We start from the raw sequence: 27,569 nt of genomic DNA on the forward strand, positions 1-27,569 counted from the left end.
AATTGCAATTGGCAGAACACCAACTCAAACCTCTGGGGGAACTGAAACTGGAAAAACTCGGCAGTCAGCTGTGGATGGATTATACATATATGTTTTTAGAATGCAAATGACTGTGCCCCGTTTCCATGTGCCAGTTTTTGAAGAACTCGACTGTTTTTGTTTGAATTATGTTATTGATTATAGTGTTAATTATTTCATGTTGTGAACATATTGAAAAAGTAATGTTTTTACCCTCCTCATCAACAACTGTTATGGTGCCTTTGAGCAAGTACGGTACCTCAACTACCAGCTGCTCCAGAAAACTGCTCATCAGCCAGCAAAAGAAGACTGTGAACATGCGGAAGTGTGAGAACATGAAGTAGGCAGGCAAGGACCACGTGAAATACACCACATACTCATTGCAGCATTGCTAGAAATCTTGGAGCTTGTGAGAAGTTGTCAGAGTCAGAGGAAGCTTCTAGATATGATATGAGTCAGGATCCCAGAAGCTATGATGGACAGAAGACAAACCTAGATGAATACAGTTGACTCACTGCAGGGAGTTAGCTACACACCAAAAAAGGGATGATCAGTGTGTGACCTGTGGGTTGTATGTGGGTTTAATGTGAGCTGTAAATGGTTGCCTCCAAACAATGCATTTTAGCTTTATGGTGGAGTTACATGTCATGGTTTAGGGGAACATGGGGGTTTCAAGAACGACTGCTCTCATTTTAGATGCCACAGTACAATACAACACTGCATGAAATGTTTTTTTTTCTATCAAGGATGTTCTAGTGACAGTATGATGAACTTTTCAGGGAATACGATTACTCTTAAGGGTGAACACCTTGATACTAATCATTCTGGGAGGGAAACTGTACTGAATGGCTTTACCCACCCACATTTTCCATCCATTCAATCAGAGACATTTCATTAGAAACAAATTTCCAGGTTATTGCTTCTGTCTTTGGGGAGTTCAGTTTCACTTCTTGCACAAGGCCCTCTCTCCTTCTCAGCCCACTTCCTCCCTCCTAATTCTTTCTTTTCAGTGTGACACAGACATTTTGACTCTCTTTTCTTATCTCTCATGACTGTGACGTTGTGACTGTTGACCTTGTGGTAGTAGTGCATAAGGTTTGTTGGCTCATTATCAGTTGTTCTGGATGAGATCAGTCACTGAATGCCTGAAATTAAACATAAATGTCAATGCAAATGTGTGTAATTATTACTATTGTCGCACCACATTTTGACAACTGCACAATATCCCTCAGATCAGAGGCTGCAGTGGAATACACTTTGGTTCCCCTTCTCTTTTGCCATTAGCCATTTGGATTTCATCACCTATAAGGGAAGGCCATTTCCTGAATTACACTGTGATCTGCCATTTAGAAAGTTTTATTCTGCTTTCAACTCTGACACCACTCAATTTTGGGAGAGTTGATGTCTCTAAAATATTTATAAGTTTTGTTTTCTATCTCCAATAGAAAATTTTCGTCCCAGTTTTCGGAAAATAGATTGTCACACTGTGGAGATTTTTGTAGAAACCCCTTTTGCTTAAACCATAGTTTTGCATGTAAACTCCTTGTCTGTCCAAAATGTGAAGTGGATGTTTGAAGAAAACCAGACTGATACATGGTGTCTATCTTTCTAGGTGACGTTCATGAAGAGGAAGTTTGGTCTGATGAAGAAGGCCTATGAGCTGAGCGTCCTGTGTGACTGTGAAATTGCCCTAATCATCTTCAACAGCTCCAACAAGCTGTTTCAGTATGCCAGCACCGACATGGACAAGGTCCTACTGAAATACACAGAGTACAACGAACCCCATGAGAGCAGAACCAACTCTGACATTGTAGAGGTGAGTGGTAGAAATCTCTTGGTAGTCTCCAACTAAATGCCTAAATGCATCATATTCAACAACCTCTTTTTCATTAACACTCGTGAAATGGTAGCAAAGATATAATGTTTGGTAGTGTATTCATGGCAGGGCAATAGGTAGACAATTTTTCTGTTTCTTTCCAGGGTTATAAGAGAGTAAATACGGAAAAAGAAAAAAACAGTTGTTGAAGTAATTAGGGGAACATGGAGAAGAAAAGCAGAAAGTGAAAGAGAGGGAATAAAATAAAGAGTTAGAGAAATACAAAAAAGGAGAGAGAGTGTAAGAGAGAGAGAATTCTTAACACTATTACACATTATTGAGGATTTACACTCAAACTCTTTACTTTCTCATCGGGGCTGAAAATCCCTCAATATTTGTTCTGAAAGCTGTTAGCATCCATTTAGAGGATTAAGGAATGAAATGACTGCAGTTTGTGCTTTAGAAAGATGATTTCCTAGAAAGTGTAGCGACTGAGGATTCAGCTGAATTCGCCCAGCTGTTGCTGCCTTCAGTCCACTCTTACATGTTTTAGAATTTGGGGCAACTGAATATACATTTTGAAAGACATTTTATGCACCTTTGTCACACAAAATGCAAAATTAATGAAGGTGGTACTGGCCCTGTAACAGCACAAGCAGAGGGGTCATTTAATGGTAGAGAACAATAGAACTTCAAGAGGTCTTAATGTGATAACGCTTATTGAAACCCTGTGGGAAAAATAAGTTCATCATCATTCACATTCATCCGTTAGAATAAAGAATTCAAAATGGTAAAAACAATATAATTTTTTTCAATAAGGTCCTTTATAAACACACATAGTGAAACAGTTAAGAAAGAGTTACTGAATAACACATACAGTAAATATAGCTCACTTAGAGTTTTAAAATTAGTTTTAAAAATTTGATTTGATGCAAAAACGATGGTCCTTGGTAGATATCTGTGTACGGTACACATGCTAACACTTTGTCAGAGTTTGAGTGACTTTCAGTCAGTTAGACTTTCAGTGTTTCTTGATAATGGCACAGTTTTGTGTTTTGTGTTCCAGTGCTGATACAAAATGGATTAAACTAACACTGACGACAGAGATTTTCACATCATGAATTTCCAGATAAAAACTGAGCAGCAGCTACTAACAGGCCGGCCTTCCAACTTTGGATAATGCAAATCATCTGTGAGACTGTGTATTCTGCACTAACACACTCATTGTCATAGCTGGCCTGCTGAAGACAGAGATGGGATAAGTGATAAGATCCAGCCGCCCACCCGTTCTGTGGATTCCTATAGTGTCATCAGTGTGGTAACGCTGGCAGTGTTGCATCATGGTCCCTGAGCAGCACTGTCTTCTCTCTGACAGCATGCACTCATTGCCGCTGCCATTAAAAATGAATGGTCATCTTGACTCATGCTCTGGCCATTTATGTAAGCTTCTAATGTGTGTTTGCCTTTCTGAGAACCTGTATTTACTGCTCCCACCCATGCTACTTTACACACACACACACACACACACACACACACACACACACACACACACACACACACAGCAGTGCTATATCAAATGCAAACTGTCAACTGCAAAGGAAGCTAAACTTCCCAAATTAAGTGTTTATTTTCAAAATGCCTCTTCCCCCTTCCTGAAAAAGAGAGAAGCTTCAGTCTTTCAGGGGAGTGCAGGCGTGTTTTCCATCTGCTTTCCTTCCTCACTCAGTGTCCTCTGTCTTACCAGATTCACTGACTCTTAGCCTTCCCAAGTAAATCTAACATTGTTTCTCAAGAGGAATGAGACAGTTGTGGGACTGAAAGGAAAAACAAAACCCTGATAGAAATACAAGCTTAAGGATGAACAAACGCTGAATTCATCCTCTTAGGTGCACTGGTGGTAGTGGTAGAGGTTGCTAACATGCATCATTGCTATTGAACATAATGATTCTAAATAACATAATCAAGTCTATTCGCTGTAAACCACAAGTAGACACCTGTGTTAGTTCTGTAAGCCATTAGCCAGACTTTATTTGCCTGCTTTGAGCCCTCATTTGTTTTTTCCCACAAATGTCACGCAGATAGACAAACAGGTTAAAACAAAGCCTGGAAAGTGGGAGGTTGCTCTTTTACATGTCGGTCAGTCTATCTGCAACATTTAAGCATGGAATTTGACTATGTGTAAAGTAATACTCCACTGGCTGCAACAGACGTCCCATGTCTGGAGGGACCGGCAGAAAGCGTCTGTGGGTTCATTGTCGTTGTTTGATGGAACATGATGTTTGCTGATGATTATCTCTCTGGCACGAACACACAAACAGCTCACTATTTCTTTGTCACACGCTCATAAGCAGCCTTCACATGAACACTGCCACATCCAGCATACACTTTGTCGGTTTTGGTCATAGTTGTGGAAATAGTGAGTAAACCTTAGCAGTGGCTGACGGAGGGCCAACGATGCTATGCATGCTATCATAGTTGCTTAGCTGAACTCTATGGTCAGGGTGTACTACTGACCAGTGTCATACTATATGGCTTGAAAATGACAATCCAAGGCATTTTTGCCTCTTCTCAGCACGTCCACATAGAGTTAGCTGTCCATTCCTGTTTTCAAGGAATAATTTGACAATTAGTGCAATGTTATTATTTGCTTTCTTGCTGAGAGTTAGATGACAAGATTGATATCACTCTTATGTCTGTATGGTACCAGCCAAAAAATAGTCTAGCACATGACCCCGTGTAAAACTGCATCTTGGTTTTTGTGCAGACTGAACAAAAAAGATGTGCTATAATATGTTAATGAGCTTTAGGGGTGCTGGAAGGTTGATTTCATTACCTTTTGGACAGAGCCAGGCTTTATTTGTGTCAAGCTAAGATTTAAGAGTGATATCAATCTTCTCATCTGACTCCTGGCAAGAAAATTAATATCAAACAATTCCTTAAAGCTATTTCTCCCTTTCCAACATTCAACATTTGGGAGTCATCATGCTTTTAATTCCACTGAGAGTACCTCTCAGAAAGTGGAAACTTAGCCTAGTTTACCATTTTTAGCACTGATTCATGTCCTTCTCCTCCTCTCCTCCATTCCCAGCTGTCCTATCTTCCTCCTTTTCCTCCTTTCACCCAGCCTGGCCATCAACAAGAGGGTCCCCCATATGAGCCAGGTTCTGCTCAAGGTTTCTTCCTGTTAAAAGGGAGTTTTTTTTCTTGCAACTGTCGCCTTAAGTGCTTGCTCTGGGGTCAGACTCTGGGTCTCTGTAAAGCGCTTTGAGACAATTTTGATTGTGGAAGGCGCTATATAAATAAAATTGAATTGAACTGAACTGAATTGATTCCCACCAGAAGTTACTTTTCATTAACGTCAAAACCTCCTGTGTCATTAACATCTTCTGCACAGTCAGTTTCAGGTTCAGATGAGATCTATTTGCCATTTGTGCAGGTACAGGGCAGTCCAGGTACATCGGGACTCTTGTGACTTTGTTGCAATTTTTGTCAATTTTGTAAAAAAAAAAAAAAAACAGACAATAAATACTCTTTCTTTAATAATAAAGAAATTGTAAGATTATCGCACAGGCATAAAATATATGCAAATAAATAAAGGACTGGGGCAAGAGTGCTCTGCAACCCTGAACTTTTATAGACATTACCCAGAAGAGCTGTATGTGTGATCGCAAATGTCCTAATCAATTGAACTGGACATGAAACGGACGTTACCCTGCCAGGTCCCCGGGAACAAAATCTGTGTAATATCCGATTGAGCTGATGTGTGAATAGAGCAGGTCTGTGCCCAGAGAACTCACAGTGAGCGTGGGCGTGTTGATGACGTTTCTATCCTGCTCGCTCTACCTGGGCACCACTCCAGCCTTGTTCTTTGTAATGAGTCTGACAGTAGCTGGAAAAAAACTGTTGTAGAAACGCCTTGTGAGTTGTGATGCTCTCTGGCTTGTGGTGTCTCAGGTTGTATCCTGAGTTCTTCCACCTGAACAGAGAGTGAACTGTGTGTTATCGGTCACTGGTGATGCTCTGCACTTTTCTCCTGCAGCGTTGTGTGTTTCCATGAAGCGCTGGTCAGAGCCGATGAGTCTCTCTGAAGTTTTTAAGACTCGAAGAGATTTTCTCTCGGCCTGGGTGGTGTTGCTTAACCACACCACAGTGATTCCGCTGGTGAGAATGGTCTCAGTGACTCCTCTATAGGCCTGGGTGAGCAGCTGACTCCAGTCTTCTTCAGCGCCCTGATGCTCTGCCGTTGCTGTGCTTTCTACACTGTGGCCATGGTGTTCTGGCCCAGCTCAGGTTTTTTGCCATGTGAAAGCCCAGAAAGTTATGACCGTCAATCATTTTTCTTCGGTTTTGTCTCTATGAAGAACAAGGTCATTGTCCTCTCCATAGCCGATTATTTTGTTCATTAGTTCTCTGTACCATCACTCAGTGTTGTGTTTGTTCCACACTATACAAAGCACAGTTGTGAAGAGTTCTAACTAATGTTAGCTGTCTCTTTTATGGGTCCAGTTGTGATGATGGCAGATGACCAGATTGTCAAAACTCCCAGCAACAAGTAGTGATTTGAATCACAGATGGTTCTAAGCAATGGCTGACAATGTTAAAACTGAAGCAAAATACTGAGCGATTTGCACCAATCAAGTTACCAGTGCCAAAATTGTCAGCTGCAACCAAAAATTCACAATCATAGATATTTACTTATTTCTTAGCAAAACTAACCTTTAATTTCAGTTTGACTTTAAGCAGCACTTTGGTTTGAAATGCACTCTACAGATCTATTTCCATATGGAGGAGATAAAAGTGTAATGTCAACCTGAAATGAAGGTGGAAAACACAAAGATTTTTTTTGTATGATGATGGTTTGCCAGATATAACAACTACAAAGTCCCAACTGGTCAGCTAATCTCACAAACAGATTACTTTTGTCATAATAATGAGACAGGTTTGTGTGCTGCAGAATTGAGTTTCAACAATAACAGAGCAGCCGTCCAAGGTATGCAGTGCAGTCATTTAGGCCTGCAGAGGCCAGAGATGAATGGGAACCATAACAGAAAGCGAAAACTACAGTACACTGAAAGACAGATGCTGTGGCATACAACACAGTGGTTGCTTTGGTTTAGTTCTGTATGATAAAATACCTCATTAAACTGTGTGTGAGCTGAGCTTATCTCTGCCAGAGATGTGTCGAATCACATCTCAAACTCTCCCGTGCTCGCCCTATTCTTAGCCTATAGAGCTGTCACCCGACTGGAAAAGAGTCACTCCAGGGAAAGAGGGAGCCTTATTTTATCTTTGATGCAGCCCCAACAGCAACAAGGCATCACCCTCATATGTTAAGATGCTTAACGTTGCGGCCCGTGCCCCATGGTGGCAAAGATCCAGATGCCTTTGGTGATCCACTAAAGCCGACTTTGACATTTGAGATGATAAGGAGACACTTACTCTCAGATCCCCCAGCAGACACTTTAAGATAGTCTTCAGTTTCCAGACATGATGTAGTGGTTTAAGCCAGTGTCTGTGGAGCCACATATAGCCCTATGGCTTTTGGACCAAACAACCCTAGACCCTCCTCTCCTGCCTTCGTACTGTTCACTGTCCTTTCTCTAAAGAAAACAGCTTCTTTCAGAGGAGCAGGAACTCCCCCATATTTAAAGATAAACTGCAAAGTTACCTGAGCATGTTGTGAAACATTTCAGAAACTGCTGTGATCACTTGATTGGTAACAGCTGTCCTCCCTCTTCTCTTTCTTGTAAGGTCAAGTTCAGTTTACACATGAATCAGAGGATGGCTGTAGAGTAACAAACTCCTGATCCTGAGTAACTGAAAACTTTCCATCTGTCGTTTTTTTGTCTCATTTCTCTTCATATCATTAACAAACATTTCCGAGTCATTATACAGCTGAATATCATTGTTAGAATTCTGCATTTTCACATGACTGACATAAATTTTAGCCCTTGAATGCCGAGATGAATGTTTCTCTACTTGTTTACGCAGACACGTTCCCAGTGTTAGCAGACTATTATGTGATATCTCAGTGCCAGGTTATGTATCACATTACTCCCCTGTGTTAAGCCTGTTATAAAAATGATACTTGATACTGTGGTGCTTCATTGTAGTAAGGGCAGGGCCTTTGATCTCACTGGACTGTTGCAAGGAATAATAGTGAATAAATGGTAAATAGTACAATAGAATTGGTATATTGGAGCACCAAACTGTGTCTCAGCTGACTTGTAATTAGCAATAGATGAGTGAAGAGAATCACACAGTCAAATAATTTTTCCAAACGCTGCGGATAAGGAGTTGGACAAGAATGTAGAAAAATGCAGCAAAAGTGTATTTTGCATTGTCATTTTCACACTGTAAAAAATGCAGGAGTCTTTTTGTCCTTCACCTTGTCAGGTGAATGTGTGTCAAAGCCATTATTTGCAATGTACAGAATTTTGAAATCACTCACAGATAATTCATTCTCCACCCGTCATTTTCACTGATAATTGTTGGCACTGCTACACAGCAGCTCACAAAATGTACCACAGTGCACCTTCCCATAATTAGACCAAATGGCATAATTGTCAGGCAAAGGGTCCAACAAACAGGCGGGTTGACAGGTTGAGGGAAAGCTTGTCCCTATCTGAACGAGCCAAACACTGTATGCGTCCTTTGGAAATTTAAACTGTCCAGCTTGATGTTTACGAGAGCATGGAAACGAACAACCACTGAATTGAGCAGAAACTGAGCGTGTGACTTCTTAAGTGGTCACCAGTTGTTAAAGTGGAGTTTCAGGCCTTTGGTGAAAATAGACTCGCGAGTGTGTGTTTAAAGCTTCTAATAACCACTCGTGTCTGGGAATGCAGAGGACATGTGGTGGACAGACAGTCAGCTGGCTGGTGAGTTGGTCTGTCAGTCCGTCCTTTTCACGCTATGACGTTTAACATAATGAGGAGCAGAGATGAGATGATGGATACCAGAGAGGTGATGTCATCATCCAGGCTTGATGCTGGTATGATTTGATTTTTTTTTTTCTTTTTTTGCAGTGAGTGCTACAACCAAGGTCCCATCTGTTCATCCAACCATATTTTAAACCAATTATCTAAACCTAATCTTTCTAAACCACCTGAACAATGCCATTTTCTAGTTTGCCTTCATTTTATTTACAGTGGAAATTATGTATTTTTTTAATTATGATGTAACCCTAACCCTAACCCTAACATTTGTGTGAAAGGTGTTGATGTGGTGATGAACCCACAGAGAATTATTAACCAACTGAACCAATGTTACCTCAGCTCTATGGATCTTCTTTTAGCTTGTTGTTTTGGTGCCATGACCTATAATTTAATTTTTTTTGCTTCACTCTCATCAGCCACGTTTCCTGTCACAGTTGGCAGGTTTTGGCAGCCAAAAAAATAAAAGAACAGATAAAGGTGCAGATATTTCTCTCAGGAGTTGGTAGTGACCAAAACAAAGCTAAAAGCAGAGTGAATATTGGAACAGATGCTTAAAAACTTTATGATAATGCAATGTGCCTTGCGTTGATAGAGTACTGATCTATCAAATGGTAGTTATCTTAAAGATATGATGTGATGTAAAGAATCTATTATGATCCCAGGACTAAAGTATCACCAAACAGCAGGATATTGATGTAAGGTTGTACAAATGTTATGATATGAAGTGACAAGCTGTTCAGGATAAGTAGCATTTTACGATGAAACTCATCATAAATTAAAAATCATATTTTTTTTTTACTTTTGTCAAAGCCATTGTGGTTTGAGGTTTCACATGAATCCAGTAAATGATTGATGATGCATACACACCTCTATAAGGGATCTGAGCTGCTGTGAAGGTTCTTCCTTCCTCAAAACAGCATTTTCTATTCCAGGACTGTCTTTCTGCAGTACTGTGGACGTTTGTGAAAGCTGCACTGCTCACAGTAATATGATCCTCTACAGACGGGGGAGTTTGTGCTAATGGATCTCATTTGATGGCTAGATGTCTGTGATTAACAGCCAACACTTTGCCTTTTATTTCCCCGTCTATCCACCCTGTACCACTATAAAAACCCAACCAAACCCAAAGTTGTTTCAGGCCTGCTATAAAAATATCTGCTTACTCCAGTCCATTGTGTTTAAAAGGCTGGTGTGAATGCAGATGAGTAAGACTGCGATGTGGAGCAACATCTCTCTAGAGGAAAACTAGATGTCTTATGTCTGCACTACTTAGACCCGCTTTTTGTCTGTCATGCTGCTTCAAACTCATAAAGTCAAACAAACTGTCAGACCCTCACAAGCAGAATAATTTATAGTCCGTATAGGCAGACACTATTTTCCTGAAACTGGAATGCAGTTTTTATGCTGCTGTACATGCAAAACAAAAATGCTTTTCTCAAACTAGAACTGCACATTGAATTTGTAATTGGAGGCAGTTTTTATTGTGATTTATAGAACAGTGAAAATCAGACCTGTAGCTCCCAGAGAATAATTAGGTAAGTGGTTCAGTGTCTCAGTTAAGAGCATTTGACCATTTGACCTTAGTCAGACCCATACTCATTGTTACACCTCCTATAGGTCAAACTCTCCTTTTTGCTGTGTTGGTACAGTTGGCTACAAAGGAGGTTTATTGCTCGTAGCAGACTGAGAAGCTTTAGTTTGTATCCAGAACTGGGTATTAATTGTAGAATAGTTTTCATATTTATATATTTTTTGCCATCATCAACAACCTTAATAGATATTGTTTGTATTGATGAGTCTTGCAGTGATGCTAGCAGCTCTGTGAGGCTGTTAGACACAGGCACAGGTGTGACCTGAACACTAATGCTAGCATGCTGACATACTTATGATGACAGTGCTTTTGTCCATCTGTAATTGATAATAATTAATAGTTTAATAACTTAGCATGTTAACATGCTGACAACACTAGACTGAAAATACCACTAAGACTGATGGAAATACCGTTAGGCTTAGATGTGCAGGTATTTGCTCATAAGCCAAAGTACTGGACAAATTGACCTGATGATGGCACTATATAAAAAGTCAGAGGATAACCAAAGTTAAACTACAGTTTATCCTGAGGGAGACATGAATGTGTTTACCAGATGTAACGGCGATCCATCCAATTAGTTGTGGAGACATTTCGCTCAAAACCAAATGTAAATGTCAACCAAATGGTGGTTGACATATTAGAGGGAGATCATTAAAGTAATTAGGATTTCCCCGTCTGGGTATGTAGAGATTCAGTTTCACCTGCTGGCCGTGCCACATGAACAATCAGGGCATCATCAAAGTCATCAGGATGTGTCCTCTGTGGCCCTTGAATGCCTGTAACCAACTTCACAGCAATCCTCTAATAGCTGGCAAGGTATTTCAGCCTGGACCAAAGAAGTGGACCCACTGGCAGACTGGCAGACAGACATTGGCATTCCTAGAGCCAAGCTGCCAGTGTGGCTAAAAATTAAAGAATTACTGAGCTTTATTTTCTAGATTACCAACTCTATGCTGCAAGCTTTTGGTCTATGACTGTTGTTAATCTATTCTCCAGAGAGACACACAGATAATTAAATGCTTGACAAACACGTGAATTAAACCAGTTGGTTTGCCTGAGAAGTCCTTGGAAACATTTTCCCAAATAAAAAATAAATAATGTGTAATAAACTAAACACTGGCTACTTTTTGTAATGCTTCTGCAAAGTGATGAACACATTAGAGGCATTTTACCACCAAATAAAAATGTGTTTCCCCATCCACGCTGATTTTAGAATCAAAACAAAGAACTTATTGGGATTGTATTTACTGAACTGCAGGAATGTAAATATGACCTCAGTGGGAAGGGAAGTGTCTGTATTTTCTGAACCTCCTGAGAATCAGATCTGGTTTCAAGTCTTGTTAGTGGTTAGTTGTCCTTCCTGCTCTTTAACCACATATTAAATAGGGACCAGCCAGAACCATACACATGCTGTGTTCTACAATACCTCAGCTTGTGACATGGACCAACTTTTTTTTTTTTTTTAACTTTGTAGCAAACCTTTTTGTGTAAAAGACCTTAAACTGATGTGTTTCAAATCTGTAGGCGCCCTATGAAAGGACCGTACTGTAGACATTGTCTGAATGAGTGGGTTTCCCATCAGAAAGAATTAATTTAGAAGTTTAAATAGATTTGTAAATCATGTGATTTACCATAAAACAAAACACAAGTTAATTTTCTGCTGGATCTCTGCTCTCAGTAGTAGTAGTAGCAGTACTCACCACTCTGCCTGAGAAAATGTGGCTTCTTTATGAATCTCAACTACAGGACACTGTGAGCTGCGCCTATTTATGTGGTTGTGATGTCTCTTTCTTTTTAATCACTTTGTCTCTAAACTTGCCTTCCCCTCTGGTGTTTGTTTCACCCACAGGCCCTGAACAAGAAGGAGCACAGAGGCTGTGACAGCCCTGACGCTGATGCCTCCTACGTCCTCACCCCTAATACTGAGGAGAAATACAAGAAGATTAATGAGGAATTTGACAACATGATGAAAAGTCATAAAATTGTAAGTAGCATTTTATTTTCTTATTCTCAGTTTTTATTTGCTCTTACTTTTCACTGAAAACAACTTGAAAATCCACTGACACAGATCACAGCCTTGCTTATTAATGCCTTCATGACTGTAACCCATTGGCTTTTCCTGCCCACATGTTCTTTGCAGGGACTTGAACCAAAAACTTCTCCACCTTATATCTGTGTCATTGTTTTGGGGTCTTTTTTTTGCATCTTACCCACAGACTCTTTAGGATACGCTTTTGGAGTTGATGGAAATTTTCTTCCATCTTTTTTTCTTTATAAAGAACAAGATGTGGGGAAAAAGGCCACATTCATATTATTAATCATATATTTGTCTCCTGTGTGCCCCCTCTGACCAGTGATGATGTTACCACCAAAACACATGATCTAGGATACAGACAAAATAGCAGATGAAAAGCCAGCGTGTCATTGATTAGCAATTCAATTATTACTCAAGCTCACATTAACATGCCTCTGTCTGTCGCTGTCTCTCTAGTCCACAGCCCTTCCACAGCAGAACTACATGCATGTAACACCAGGCAGCATGTCGTACAGCCCCGGTGCGGGAGGGGGAGGAGGAGGGGGAGGTGTGACTTCCCAAGCTCTAGCTGCAGCCACAGCAGCTCTGGCTGACAGCGGGATCCTCTCCTCACATCACACACACCTCCACAGAAACTCTCCACAAAGACCTCCCAGCACTGGAAACACAGGTGTGTGTGTGTCCTAATATTCTGGGTTATGGCAGGTAATAACATATTACTCTTTTATAACTAATAACACATTGTTAAACGCACACTCAATCATTGGACATGCTATAGGCATGTAAATTTAGAGGTTCATATTTTTGTCTGGATGGAACTTATGGGAGGAACAGCAACTGTGCAAAAAAACACTGCAAAGTGAACTGTATTACTTCTCAGCAAAGGGGGAGAAAAAACACATGCACAGTGGACAGGAATAATATCACTGACGAGCACGTCATTTTTATAATGGAGCTTAAATCTACATTTAGAGTACATTCTTACTTTCCATGTGAATATTCTTTCATGTAGTGAGTTACGGCCTGTTTGACAAAAAGGCAGTTTGGCTGTATTTACTTTACATGCAAAGATATAACAGACAAAATAGATACTGATCAGCAGGGAAAGAGAAGGACTAGCAAACAAATTCTGACGGCCATTGCACACATTTCAGTGGACACAAACAGGGCACAAACTAATGTGTGTTGGTGTGTGTTTTTATGTTCAGGTGGCCTGCAGGGCAGTTCTGATCTGGCTCTGCAGAATGGATCTGGACCAGTTGGTATGTACAGCGTCTCACTGGAGTCTCACAAACACACTTCAGCATACACAGTACATACACACTGACCACTCTTTTGAATGTAACTATAATAAGAGGAGTACATTTCCACCAGGTAGAGTCTGAGCTGGCTTCAGTAATCAGTTACATCTGTTCCTCTCATGCTCTTTAAAAGTTGGACTAGATGGAGAATCAAGGCTTCTAAGATGAGGAAAATCCTCTCCTCTCCTCTCCTCTCCTCTCCTCCTCCTTTCCTCCTCCTCCTTTCCTCCTCCTCCTTCTCCTCCTCAGGCTGACGTACACAGACAGGATGTTGGCTGACAGTCTCTTAAACATCCTGTCTGCCTACATACATCACACTTCTTCACTACAAACTCCACAATGCCCCAAGTCTCTGGACTACACACATGCTGTCTGTACCCAGCAACCTCCCTGATAGAGACTTACCTTCTATAACCTCTCTCTGTTTCCCTCCCTCACTCAGTCTCTGTTTGTAGCTGCCAGTCTACAGTTATGTTCAGTGTCCAACAGCTCAGCCCAGTTACTGTTGGGAAATCTGCTTTTATAATATAACCATGAACAACATACTACTTTGTCTGAGTTCATAAATGTTTCATATTCATATTGTTGTAGAATTATGCTTCATATTGTGCTGTTTTATTAAAATTGTGCTGTGAGCTTTAAAGACATTCAGTGGTGGGATTTTTCAGAGATCACTGAGCAGAAAATAGTGTGCCAAATCTGTGCCAAGCCTTTAAATGTACTCCAACTACATGAATTTATTACTAACAATTCTAATTATTATTAATTATAGTTAGAATTTTATCTATAGAAAATACTATGTATCTGTGTTAATGGAGAAGTCTGTAAAACTAATGCAGCTGGGCTGGTTCAGCTGATGCTTCTGAAATGAGTCACTGAAAATGCTCAGTAACTCTAGTGCTCAGTGCACTTCTCAGTTTTTGATACTTGCAGTCAAGCAAACCTACCTGATCTTGCTAAACAGCCAATGAATTGTGATGTTCATCAAACAGTTAGACAAACTATAACTCTGGACTTTTGTCAAGTGAGGCTGTTTGTTTTTATTCTTTGTTGTTAATATGAAGTTGGACATGTCTGCTGTTTGTTACCAAAGAGGGATTTTTGATGATAAATTATCCAATAATTCTTTTGAAAGATTAGAGTGCAAAGATTAGAGAAATGTCTGGAAACATCACTTTTTTGTCCTGCTTTGTTAATCATCTCATGGCCCCTCAGATGTGATCTCAGCCTCCAGGTTGGGAATCAACAATCTCTGTAAATTTATAATTTTTCAACCAAGAACTTTAGATCTGCTTTACTATCGAAGTTTCTGAATGTGTTTCTTTGAGTGGTTTGAGTCGCTGTGGGATGATGGTAGATATCTCATTGCTGAGTGAGGGTCACTGCTTCACATAAGAACATTTGAAGAGCTTCAGCTTAAGGGCCACTGGAGGCATCTGTATTATTCCAAGAACCTGGAATCACCTCAGTGTCATTTCTCCTGGTTTGTCAGCTGTATATGTCTTTACTGTTGGGTCTTCATCCCTCACTGCTGTCTGTCGTCCTTACACACTATCCAACCTGTCATCTCCGCCCCAGAACAGCATGTCCCATATGAACACTGCCATTATGTAATGTCAAGAGCAAGAAAAGATCAATTATTCATTATTATCTTTTGTATAATATATAGCTGTACTTTCTCCTCTCTCCATTCAGAGCCTGCTGGCCAACAGTTTCTGCATCTTCAAATATGTCTAAACTTGGGCAAGATGCTTTGTGCTTTTCACTAAAAAAAGGAGACTCTGAAAAATATGCCTTTAAAAATTTTTATTGACATAGAGTTATAGATCATACATACACTATGAGTCCCTGACCATGTAGATAGGCTCATATACTCCACCAGTTAGTAAGGATTTCCATACCATCAGTCCTAAAATGTCCTTGTATATTTTTCTGTCTCTGTTCAGTGAATGGCTTTGTGGGCTCACAAACTGGAAGCGGTTTGGGGAAGATCATACCACCAAAATCTCCTCCTCCTCCTCTTCCACCTCCTGGGAACAGCCTGGTCCCTACAAGCCGGAAGTCTGACCTCCGAGTGGTCGTCCCCCAGTCCAAAGGAATGATGCAAGCACTGGTAAGTGTGTGTTTGGTTCGTATATTTAGGGCCTCAACAAAAGTCCTCACAAAGGTTAATAACAGAAGAATGTCAGACAGTTTCTCTTCAACTCATACTTAAAGCTGCATAAATCGATGTGTGGCCACAAGGGAGCAGAAAATCACCAAAACAGGCTGAGATTCTCACAGCCACTTTCTTCTTCACCAACATATGAAGTTATCATGTTAAGCAGTTGTAAGCAACAAGCACATTAACAAGACCATATTTTACTCTGGCCTTTTTAAGCAGAGTGGATTTATTGTTCCACTTCTCAGCTGCTCATGGACAAACTTGGGCCTTAAGGCTTTCAGTGCCTGAGTCTGAGTTTTATTAGGAACCAGAACAGTACACGATGTCCTCCAAGCCTGGGGGATGTTGGATGCAGAAAAGAACGGGGTAAATAGATGATGCATTCTACCACAGAGCTGGTCAGCAACTTTTCAGAACAATTGGTTTGACACCATCTGGACCAGATGGTTACTGGGTTTGAAAGTGAAATCATTGTTCTTTTAAAGAGCGGAAGGTCTCTGTGTTCTGAACTGTAAAGTACCATAACCACTAATCTTCCTCATGATCCATAGTCCCTCTTAGTATCTCTGTAGTTGAATAGAGTTTTTTGTGAAGTAACAGATTTGTTTACATTCAGTTTTTCTTACCCAAATGCACTGTTCGGGGCGCTGTTCATCAAAACATTGTGGCACCAGTGGTCAGAAACTCTGGAAACTATTACAATAATTATCCTTTTCAGTTTTTTTTCCATGTATTATTCTGTCCCTACTAAAAAAGGTGTTTTTGCTTTATTCATGCCTCTTGAATTTCAGTTTTTTTTTTCTTTATAACCCTGCCTGTGGTTGCTAATGATAATCACAAGACCGTGTTGTTGTATTATCTTTTATATTATGGTGCACTTTAGGTATCATCTCTGCAACCTGCTCCAGCATTTGCAGAAAGGCCACGAAAGCTGTTCTTAGTTTTTCCTTCACACACATGGTGTCATTTACTGTCATTTACAGTAAAATTAGTTTTGGAGGACAACACACAACAAGACTGATCATTTTTCAAGTAAGCTGCCAACTCATCCACTTTGTTGGAGAGGGATCGCACATTCCGATTTACCCGTAGACACAAAACCAACAGAACGGAAATTCAGAAATAATATGCTGTTACGTTCATCTTGCGTTTCAAAGTGTGACACCACTACACCCTCAAAAAGTGACTATGCAGTACTAGCACATCTTGTGATTAGATGCATGAAATCTAACAGAGTTCATGGTTTGGTGAACTGAATCCGTGCTCAGAAAGTGTAGAAGGAGTCTTCAGATCTTCCTGAGCTTGTTTCTCTTCCTTCAGATTGTACACTCAGCAGCTGTGCTGGGTTATTGAAGTTATTGATTTGCCCTTAACTCCCTTACTGTTGCCCTTCCCTCCCACACTATGCTCAAACATGATGTAACGATTAGCAAACAATGGAAACAGAGACTTTTCTTTTTTTTTTTTCCTTTTTTATGGTCACCAGGCGGCTTCATTACTCTGCTGGCTGTGAGATCAAGGGCATTTTTACATTTAGCAGTGATCCATCAGTGAAAGGACAGGAGGAGAGATTGTGATTTCTGTTGTTATGAACTTTAAAGTAAAAGTATGGAATTTTTGGTAGATGTAGTAATTGAATAGCACAGATCAAAAAAAAAAAAAAAACCTCTTTGGCCAGATATAAACATAAATAATTCTTTGCGACTTTTGTGAGAATTTACATACATGGAACACAAACTGAAAGCTTATTATGGGCTACTGCTAAAAGCCTTTTATTAAGACTCATTAAGGGTCATTATCATCAATAAGAGACACTTTCAGGTGGGGAAATTATAAACTAACAGCCTGTCATTTCACATGTGGTTGTCAACACAGTCGCACAGAAATTAGTGCCGATTTAATTACATTTTTGCCAGTCGTCATTATTTCTCATCATCCTGTTCTCTCTGGGATCATTAGTGGCGATCACTGGGTGACAAATAAGCAGTTAGCAATTAGCATGGTCTTTTTCAGTTGTGTGAGAGTGTGTTAAATGTCAGCTCTTACAGGTTGACACTGGTCTGCAGTTGAAACGTGCATTAAAGCAGAAACAATAACCTGCCACTGTCTCAGCCATGTTTAAGCCAGCAGAGGAGGATGGTATCTGCAGGGATCGTGACATGTATTTATTTCTGCTTTTCATTCACTGCATTAAACCATGTTGAGTTGTGGTCACACAGCTGCTCCTCAGTTTAATCATTTTGAAACAGCCTTTCACTTCCTCCTCTGTGCTAGTGTGCACATGCAAGTGTGTTTCATTTGTGTGTGTTTTGCAAAAACAGGCAAGAAAAACTCTTTTGGATTGCAAATGTTTAAATGCATTCGTAGAGTTTCTATAAAGCCTTATTCATAAAGAACTAAGCGGGTCAGCCAGCCTTACCATGTTGAACCAACTTGAATTCTCTAGTATATGGTGACAGGCTTACCACACAGATAACTCAGGGACAGGGGAAGGAAACACAGTGCAGTGCTCCAGGGAGTCGAACTGGCTTAGCTTTGATAAGATGTTAGATTTAGGCACGTACAGGTTAGTTAACCCACCGCTTGTGTGTGTGCGCGCATGTGTGCATGTTCAGCAGTGAGTGACCTCATTTGGGGTGATGTCATTTCTGACATTATCAGGCTGGAACGCCAACAGCCCAGAGAGGAGCGACGCAAAACTTAAAATTACTGTTAGAAATGTGTCCAGTTAAACAGCCACCAGTTCTGATTACAAGTAGCTTTACCAGCCAGACATAAGGAGTGCCAGACCAACATGGTTTCCAGCTCAATTTGAGACAGCAACTGATTAAGAATGACTTGCCAGCTGCTATTTAGTGGTTTGTTGATAAATTGTTAAAACATTCAATCAAGTAAATTAGCACTGAGGTTGTAGCAGTAGCCCTCATTATGACTCCTTAATGAGACTGCTCCCTGTTTAAATGCATAACACCTAATCCTGCAAAATAGCACAATAACCAAATTCTTTAAATTTCAAGAACTGGTTTACAAACCAGACCCTCTGTGTTTAGAAAATGCTAAGTGATGACGATCAGGTCCTATAGAAGGATTTACAGGGTTTTGGAAATTGACTAGAGTCACTGACAGGTTGGTGTAGTCCATCATCTTTCACCAGCTTTGTGCTCTTTCTGAGCAAGATGTTAAACCTTAGTAAGTTCCCGCTCACTCTCTGGAGGCTGAGTATCTGAGGTTTGATTTAGAACAGATGTATCTCCCTCCAGGCAGACTCCATGGGAAAATGAATTTATACTGACATCATGTGGTTGAAATAGGACATCACAACCCAGTTTCAGCTCAAGGCAATGCTCTGTACAGTACATCTGTGGACAGTCTAAGAAAAGCACACAAAGAAAAGATTTTTTTACAGTCACTGAAGTTAAATGAATAATCTTAGAGATTAGACTGTTTGTGTTTTCTTCCTCCAGAGCAATCAGAGGCTGAGCAGCAGTCAGTCCAACCAGCCTCTGTCCACCCCAGTGGTCTCCATCACCACACCCAGTCTGCCTCACCAAAGCCTGGTCTACTCCGGCATCAGCTCTGCCTACAACAACGGTACCTGAGCATTTGTACTGTATTGCTGTCAGTAGCACAGCCCCTGTAGACCCAAAGGGGACAAAGTGTAGTTAAAAAAGAAATTGAAATGTTTGTCTGATTTTCTTTACTTATTTCCTGCTTTTTAAATGCATGTGTGCACATTATCATTTATCACTCATTTTATCACTGTTAATTTCCAAATGATATAACAGAAGAAGCAGAATACCACAGTATATTATCCACTATATTACTCTGTGATGGTTCAGACGTTACGTTACATAAGGAAAGGCAGCTTCTTTGGACATCATCTTTCATGTATCATCAGAACGTTTCTCTTCCTGGGGAAGAAGAGGCTCTGTGTGGGCCATCGTGGCACACTAAAACTTAACAGCAAAAGTTTGTGAAAGTGAAATGGTTTCAGGTGGTGCAGCAGCTCATTGTAGGAATATGAGCAAAGTTCCACCTCTGCATTTTAGACTGACATTGAAGGTGCATCATACTGACTGTATGAATCTAAGGCTGTTTGTGTGTGTCATCCCTTCCTCTTTGTCAGATTATTCCCTGAGCAGTGCGGAGCTGTCAGGCTTCGGCTCTCCTGCAGGCCCGTCTCTGGGCTCCATGGCAGCATGGCAGCAACACCAGCTGGGCTCACTGGGGTAAGCATCCGAGACAGTTGACTTTCTCTTTAAATGACAGGTAACAGGTTTTACTGTTTCACTGTTTGTTTACATTATTTGGTTAGTTGACATAGTTTATTTACACTAAGTTAAACAACGTCAACTGACATGCAAACCAGGAAGACAAAAGTCTGAGGGAGTTTATCCGAATCTGTCAGGACTCAGTTTTTTGAGAACTGATGTAATGAATACAAAGGCTAATGATATCAGTGAGTAATAAACTGAACATATTGCAGGATTAATGTGATTGACCACTGGTGGAAACATCAGACTGACATGTTCAGTGGTGGAGGGAGTGCTCAGAAGCTTTACTTAAATTAAAGTAGCAATAACATGCTATAAAAAACATGCCATTATAAGTTAAAGTAAGATTATGTCTAACTTCTGCTGAGCAGTGGCCACAAGTGACAGTCATGGGATGATGGAAAATGCTGAAACATAGTGAAACGGTAGAACAAATAGAGAAGAGTTGTAAAACTAAGCATTGTCTGTTATACAGCATTACCCATCTTATTTAGCCACCACAGGCTTATGAGTTCAACTTTTCATTTCCCACTTTAAAGGCCTGAATTAAAAATGTTACTCACAATAAAAGTATGTATTACCAACAACATGTTCTTAAAGTATGAAAAGTAAATGCACTAAATGTAAAAGATTTTCAGTGTTGTAAATTACATTATTATTTATGCACTGTTGTGTGGTTGAATCTGTTAAAATTAATCATATTTCATAAGGTCATCAATGTATATATCATATATGCATAAAATGGGAATACTCATGTAAAGTAAAAGTATCTCAAATTTTAGCAAATGTACTTACTTTTACTTTCCACCACAAGGTAAGTTTTACTATTCAGCCAAGCAGAGAGAGGTTTTCTTTTCAGTCTACAGAACTGTTAGTTTCTCCAGTAGGTGGTGCCTTCACCCTTCCTGTTTTCCCTCTGTCTGTAGGCCGGGGAGCTCCAATCTCTCCATCAACACCAACCACAACATCAACATCAAAGCCGAGCCCATCTCCCCACCCCGTGACCACCTCAGCCAGTCTGCGTACATGGTCCAGGCTCACGCTCCTCCTCATCCTCACCCCTCCAATTCATCATCCACCCGAGCAGAGATGGGGAGGTCTCCTGCAGACAGCGTCAGCTCCTCCTGCAGCTCCCACGAGGGAGGCAGTGACCGAGAGGAGCAGCAGCGGCTGGACTTCCACTCGCTCCCTGTGAGTCGGTCAGAGGGCAGGGAGAGTCCGACGGTCAAACGAATGCGAATGGACAGCTGGGTGACATAGAGCCTGCAGTCACATGACGACACAACACCAGGGCAAACACAGGAAGGACACTGTTATGCAAATGAAATGTAGATTTTATTGATGTTTTCTGTTATTTTTCATTAAGTTATCTTTGTTTGTTTTTTTGGTAATATTTTTAAGAAGGAATAAGCAATGTTGGCTTGGAAATTGTTGATCTGTCAGAAACATCTCATCAATGTTCAGAAATCTTCAGTGGTACACAAACATTAAGATGCCGTCCTTTTGAAATATGTATCATTTTAAGTGTCACAGACTGAAAATATGGGTCCAATTGCAGTACAATCTGTCATTTTCTTATCCAGTGGGATGCAGTACTGTACACAGAAGAATGAAAAAGGTGATTTTGGCGGGGAAGTGGTTATGGATGTCTCCCACTGGGTGTCACCCAATTCATTTCTGATCTTCTCAGGGTTCGAAACGTTGAGTCCAGCATGAAAGCAATACTCCCTCCACATCATCATCCCTGTAACTTCTCTTTTCAAAAACACTTATTTATATATCAGCCAAAGCAGTATGCTGTTTTTATGTTGTTTGTGAGTGTTTTTATATTGTGCACAGACTAAAAAACTATATTTCATTCAGATTTAAAACTAAAAGCCATGGACACTTGCTCCGTATGTACTACCGGAATTTGTCTTTATCGTTTTGTATATAGTGTCTGTAATATATCTCACTTTTTGGTGTAGCTGTATATTGTTAATCTGTCTGTCGTATCTGCCCGGGTGAAATATGACACCTCCACCACATTTTACAAAAGTATATTTTTGTGGATGATTGCCATATTTTCAAGGCATTGTCCTTTCCTATCTCATCAAGTATCGGATGTGTTGGATAAATCTGTTTTGTGAAGTATGCCATGCTGCACTCTCTTGAAACCATGTCTCCAAAACATAGCGGTAAAAGTTAATGCACTCTAAAAAACAATTTATAATGAATTTAAAAAAATCTAGCTCCTCAGAAATTGTTTTTTACAATAGAGATGTGCAATGAACAGACAAAAATAGGACGAGATGAATTCTGTTTCAATAAAACAGAATAACACCCTGAAAATAGGAACAGGTGACCTCATGTCGTGTGTACATGAGTGCACTTAAAGTTCTTTGTATTTAGGCACAATGAAGGAATTAACTTTATAAAGGTGATTAACTGAAATATCTAAACACACACAATGCTGATGCTTTTGTCTTATAGACTGATGTCCATTAACATGACAATGGGACAATCAGTTGAATGAATTTTAAATCATTCTGAGGGACAGATTGGCTGGGTTATAGTACTGTACACTCAAGATGTCACTTAAGATGTTTAATTTCTTATCCATCATGCAATACCAACTGTAAATTTTAGAGATGAGAATTTACTAAACAGTTGTGTGTAGTTAATGATTAAAACAGAAAAAATGGAACATGTGGGTAAGTACAAGGTAGCACATGTGGTGAGGAGTGCAAAAACTGCAAGACTAACCACAGTGGTTACACTGAGCAATAGCATGGATGGGAAATACACCAGTCTTTAGTGTGAACAGAGAGACATAAAAAGAGCTGAGACAAAACGTTGTAAGATTCCTTTTTTTTAGAGAAGTAGGAAACACATTTTGGATTCATAAACAATTATAGTACATAAGGCAGCATTATCAGAACACACCAAAAGCACTGCTGCATTTTAATGACACCACATCTGGATGTGCCAATTGCACATGTGATCATAAATTGAAAATGTGGTGCAAATCACAACTGTAGAAGAAGTCACAGTGATAGGAATGAAACAAGAAACGAAAGAAAACTATAAAAAAATAAAACTGGTGACAGTTGTTGTTTGAAGTCAGGAAAGGCCAATGTTGATGGGCATCATCAGTGTGTACTGGACTGGAATGTCATAATCATTGTACTACAACAGCCTGCTGCAAACAGACAGGAACCACTGTGATTCACTGACAGTATACTGGGTAAGTTAGACCTGGCTTATACCGTGTGTGCTAGGTGGCAGAGAACTGGTTTTTGGAATTACTATAACCACTCAGGAGGTGAGATATGACTGAGGTGCAGGAAGCTGAGGATTCAGAAAGCGAGAGATGTCTGATGTGAGAGGTGTCATGAGTAACACCCCTGCTTGGTCGGACAAGCACTGACGTCAACTGTCAGGAAGATGCTGATCTATTGTGTGAAAAGGTGACTGTGTAGACGTAACTTGTGAGGATAGGAGGAAAAAAGGTCACATGAATTACTTTTCTCCAAGCAGAGCAACTGATAAAACAAAAATGTTGTTTGATACCACCTCACTTCAGCTATAAATTTGGAATTTTGATCAGAGATTAAAACAGAAATCTTAATTGTGAAATCTTTAATACTCGGATTATTTTGTTGATTAACTATATTAGCCTTATTTAGTTAAATTAACAGTTCTTGAAAGACACAAGATGTCCTTAATGTGATAAACATATATGAAGTGTCAGTATAATTTCGGTACAATAAATAAAACATTAACTGATCACAGTAAATGTATAAAAAGTAAAGTGTATGTGCTTGTGGGAATAAGAGGAGCAACAGAATCATCTTTGTTCAGGAGATAAAACCACATTGTCCAAGACCTCACTCACTCAGGACACTGAGGTGGAGGACTGGAGGGTGGATGGATTAAATGTACCAAGGTCAATGGGAATGATGAGAGCAAACATCTGTTTGAGAAAAGGATTAGTTTTATGTGAGCCACAAAGGACTGTTCTAGAAATAGGTCTGGCAAACAAAAAGAAGCTTTAGATTTATGGTGAAAATACCAGTAGTACTAATAAACTTATGATTCAGGTTTACATGGACACACTGTGGGGTCCAAAAGTCTGCAGCCACTTTCCTTTGTGGTCAACATAAGTTTTCTTTTGCTAAAGCTACAAGCCAATGATGTTATTCTCCCATTCCAGTCAAGTTAGCTGGAATGATAGCTTACCGGAAAAAAATATTTATTTAAAAAATAAAGTAGAAATAATATATGTAATAGAATTGAACAGGATAAACTTGAATTAAATATACACATTTCTATAATATTACGCCTTCTGGAAAGATTAAGGTGTTCAGGTTGTTCTTTCATCTTTAAACATACAGTATATAGCCTAGACATTGTATTTAGGTATTTCGATGCCTTGTAAACCTTTTCTAAGGTCTTTTTAGCTTAACGCTCTCGCCGGAAAGGCTTTTATTTTGAAAGCGTCAATCTAGCAGAGGCCTTGTTGTGTTCAGCTTGATATTGGATATTAAACGAAGAGGAGGAAGTCAGTCAGCCACACATGATGGGCGATGTTCTGAGGTGCCGCTTTTGTTTTTGTGGCAGCAATGTTTAGCAACCATAAGCTGAATGAGAAACAGTCGTCGGAAGTTTGCAGCAGCGGAAACAGGTAAAAGTTCACTCATTATTCTTTTTTTTCCGGGCGAGAAACAGAAAGACGCCGAGTTTAGTTACCTGTTGGGGTCTTTGATCTGGGGTTGGTCAGGTGTGTCTCCTTCCTGCCCGGAAACATTTCCCCTGGCGGGCAGGTGAGACGTCTCAGCGGCTTCAGTTTGAACTCGTGGGAATCTTCCAGTTAAGTTTCCTCCCTTTGAGCGGAGGGAGGCTGAGTCCGTTCAGACATCAAGCAGTTTCATACCTTTTTCTCTCTCAGTCCTCAGAATTGCATATCTTATGCAACGACTTTTTTTTTTTTTTTTTTTTTTTTTTTTGGACTGAGTCGTCAATTCGGCGTATGCAAACAAAGCTTATTTAAATAAAGATGCTATCGAGGTATTAACGCCACACACTGGTCTTCTAACAAGACGCTGCAGGACGTAGAGAGAAGTTCCTGAAGTTTGGTGTTTTACTGTATTTTTTTTAAACGGTTGCAGTTTGTCGGTCTCTACATCTACATGGCGAATAAAAGAGCCCTCAGCCTCACACGGGTATTTCCCCTTAGAAATTCCAATGGTTACTAGACCCATAGATATTTAGAGTCATATTATGTTGACACTTTACCAAAGACTGTACCCGTGAACCTGATAACCAGAAGTTCTAAATCCACCAGAACTGCCGAATTATCATGCATGAGTTATTGTATCTTGTGCTTGTCCTTTCTCCAGACAGCTGCAGTCTTGCCCCATTTCAAAGTGTACCAACCACCACCTGAAATAGTCAGGAAATAGCTTCTTGTCTTGTTCTGACTAGGCAGCCCACAATCTTGCTCAACTCAGCTCACAGAATATAAGACAACACATGATAGGTCTTTATTACAGCAACTGCCCCCCCCCCCCCCCCCCCCCCCCCCCCAACAGGATTTTAGTGAACTTTCATCTTTCATTCCAAAACACATCTATCAATAAGGGAACATGATGTGTACTGTAGGAATTTTAAAATAAAAGTAAAGTAAAAAGTATATTCAGAATATGCAGAGATCACTTCATTTTGGGCCTTTGGTATGCAGAATAAGTCTTTGCTCATTCATCATTCTCCATAACTTGGAGGGTTCAATCTGCAAATGTGCTTTTATGTTTAACAACACATTAAGCCCGTAAAAATTTCAAAAGCTATCCTGTGTTTTCAAAGTCAGTGTCTGATATTTTTCAAATGGTGGTGACCTCATTTGGGACTGAGAGTAGAAATACAGTATATATATAGATGCATGGTTTCCTTATAGTCATCGGTACACGTGTCCTGCTGCTCCTGCACCTGATGACCTGACAATGACGTGAGGCTTAGTTTATACAGAATTTTATACAAGTCAGGTTGTGTTTAGCCACTTACTAGTAACGAAACATGGCTAAAAGCCTGTTAACTCTACACTTCAGACTGATGGAGTGATGCGCCTCAGATCAGTCAACTTCCTTCATACTAACACAAATTGGCTTCACTTATATTGCAAAGGCTCTTCTCTTGCTGGTTTTACTTTATGTCACTCTTTTTGATCATCAAATGCTATTTACTGTTTCCATTCAAACCGCTTAAAGTCAGTCATTTTGTTCATTCTGTGTTTCCTTTACATTTTCTTTCATCCCCTTTAGGTTGTCAGTCAGGTTTGTTTAACACTGTGACAGTTTACCTCTGCACTGTTGGTTGCGTGTTCATCATGATGTAGGACATATATCTTGTTTTTCTTGCCATCTCACTCACTGTCACTTTAATTTAGATAAATTACTGATATGTGATGCAAGCAAGGTTGGTCAGATGGGTTTCTGGGCAAGGTTGTCTGCAGGAAGGATGGACGGCCTCAGCATCTCCTTGAACTGGGCTGTTTATCTCAGTTGCATGATTACCACACCCTGCTTATGAGCAAGGCACTGTTACTTAAATGCTTTTGGAACCACAGATTATACATACAACAGTTTGCACGTAACTTTTTTTTTTGATAGGCAAATCATGGGTCCAGGGCCCTGCTTGAAGACTCTCCATCTAGTGTGGTCATTTTATTTTTGTTCCCATGATGCTCTCTGTCAATCCTCATGGCTCTTGTTAATCTTCCATAACTGGGCTGTTAGGGTTATTGGGGCTATTCAGAGTTAATTATTGATGTAGAGAGTCTTTGTTTAAAGACTCCAGAGTGCGGTGTAAAGAGCCCAGCTAAGGTCCACCTGTTCACAGCAGCTTTGATCCCCACATCAGCCACAGTGTGTCTGAGAATAACTCTGTCACTCAGGTGCTGAGTACAACTGATTGTGCAGCAAGAACGCACAAATTTGTTTTGCTGAAACAACTGCTAAATGCCCTGAATACGTAACATCATTTTCTCCATGGTGATTCATGTCTGGACACTTTTTCTGTGGTCTCTCTGGGGTCATAGACAAATTTGTTAGTTCCTTTGATCTTTGAACTCATTTCTGTTGGTTGTTTATATTGTTGTTGATGCTGGAATGCAAGTTGATAGTACGATGCTCCAATGTGAGTCTTACTCTAGTGAAACACCCCAACAATAAAGTGCAATAATGAGAAAGGGACGCAGGCTGTCAGCTCTGTAAGGCAAGTCATGCAGATTAACTGGTTTGTCAACTGTGACCAGTACACCAGTAATGGAAGTAAAGGCGTTCCAGTTTCCTGTTTTCAGACTGGTGCTCCCTCTGGGGCTCTTTCTCCAGATAACCACATCAGAGCTAAAACTACAGTGGAACTATCATAGGTGTATTTAGCAGGTCTGGAATAA

The 27,569-nt window shown here is 40.1% G+C and overlaps 2 protein-coding genes across 3 annotated transcripts in view; both read left to right on the forward strand.

Moving 5' to 3' along the window:
• LOC121194218 (myocyte-specific enhancer factor 2A-like) overlaps window positions 1-22,355 on the forward strand; it is a 46,060-nt gene extending 23,705 nt beyond the window's left edge. The window contains exons 3-10 of the mRNA XM_041056982.1: window positions 1,631-1,834; window positions 12,213-12,347; window positions 12,855-13,068; window positions 13,607-13,660; window positions 15,646-15,812; window positions 19,328-19,454; window positions 19,990-20,092; window positions 21,064-22,355. Coding sequence (XP_040912916.1) covers window positions 1,631-1,834; window positions 12,213-12,347; window positions 12,855-13,068; window positions 13,607-13,660; window positions 15,646-15,812; window positions 19,328-19,454; window positions 19,990-20,092; window positions 21,064-21,397 — 1,338 coding nt within the window. The 3' untranslated portion in view covers window positions 21,398-22,355. The remainder of the gene's footprint in view (window positions 1-1,630; window positions 1,835-12,212; window positions 12,348-12,854; window positions 13,069-13,606; window positions 13,661-15,645; window positions 15,813-19,327; window positions 19,455-19,989; window positions 20,093-21,063) is intronic.
• Window positions 22,356-24,676: 2,321 nt separating this feature from the next.
• LOC121194103 (multiple C2 and transmembrane domain-containing protein 2-like) overlaps window positions 24,677-27,569 on the forward strand; it is a 33,280-nt gene continuing 30,387 nt past the window's right edge. For both annotated transcript variants that reach the window (XM_041056768.1, XM_041056850.1), the window contains exon 1: window positions 24,677-24,803. The gene's annotated coding sequence lies outside the window, so the exon portion shown is untranslated. The remainder of the gene's footprint in view (window positions 24,804-27,569) is intronic.

Source organism: Toxotes jaculatrix, chromosome 1 (assembly GCF_017976425.1).
Source record: "Toxotes jaculatrix isolate fToxJac2 chromosome 1, fToxJac2.pri, whole genome shotgun sequence".
Lineage (NCBI taxonomy): Eukaryota > Metazoa > Chordata > Actinopteri > Toxotidae > Toxotes > Toxotes jaculatrix.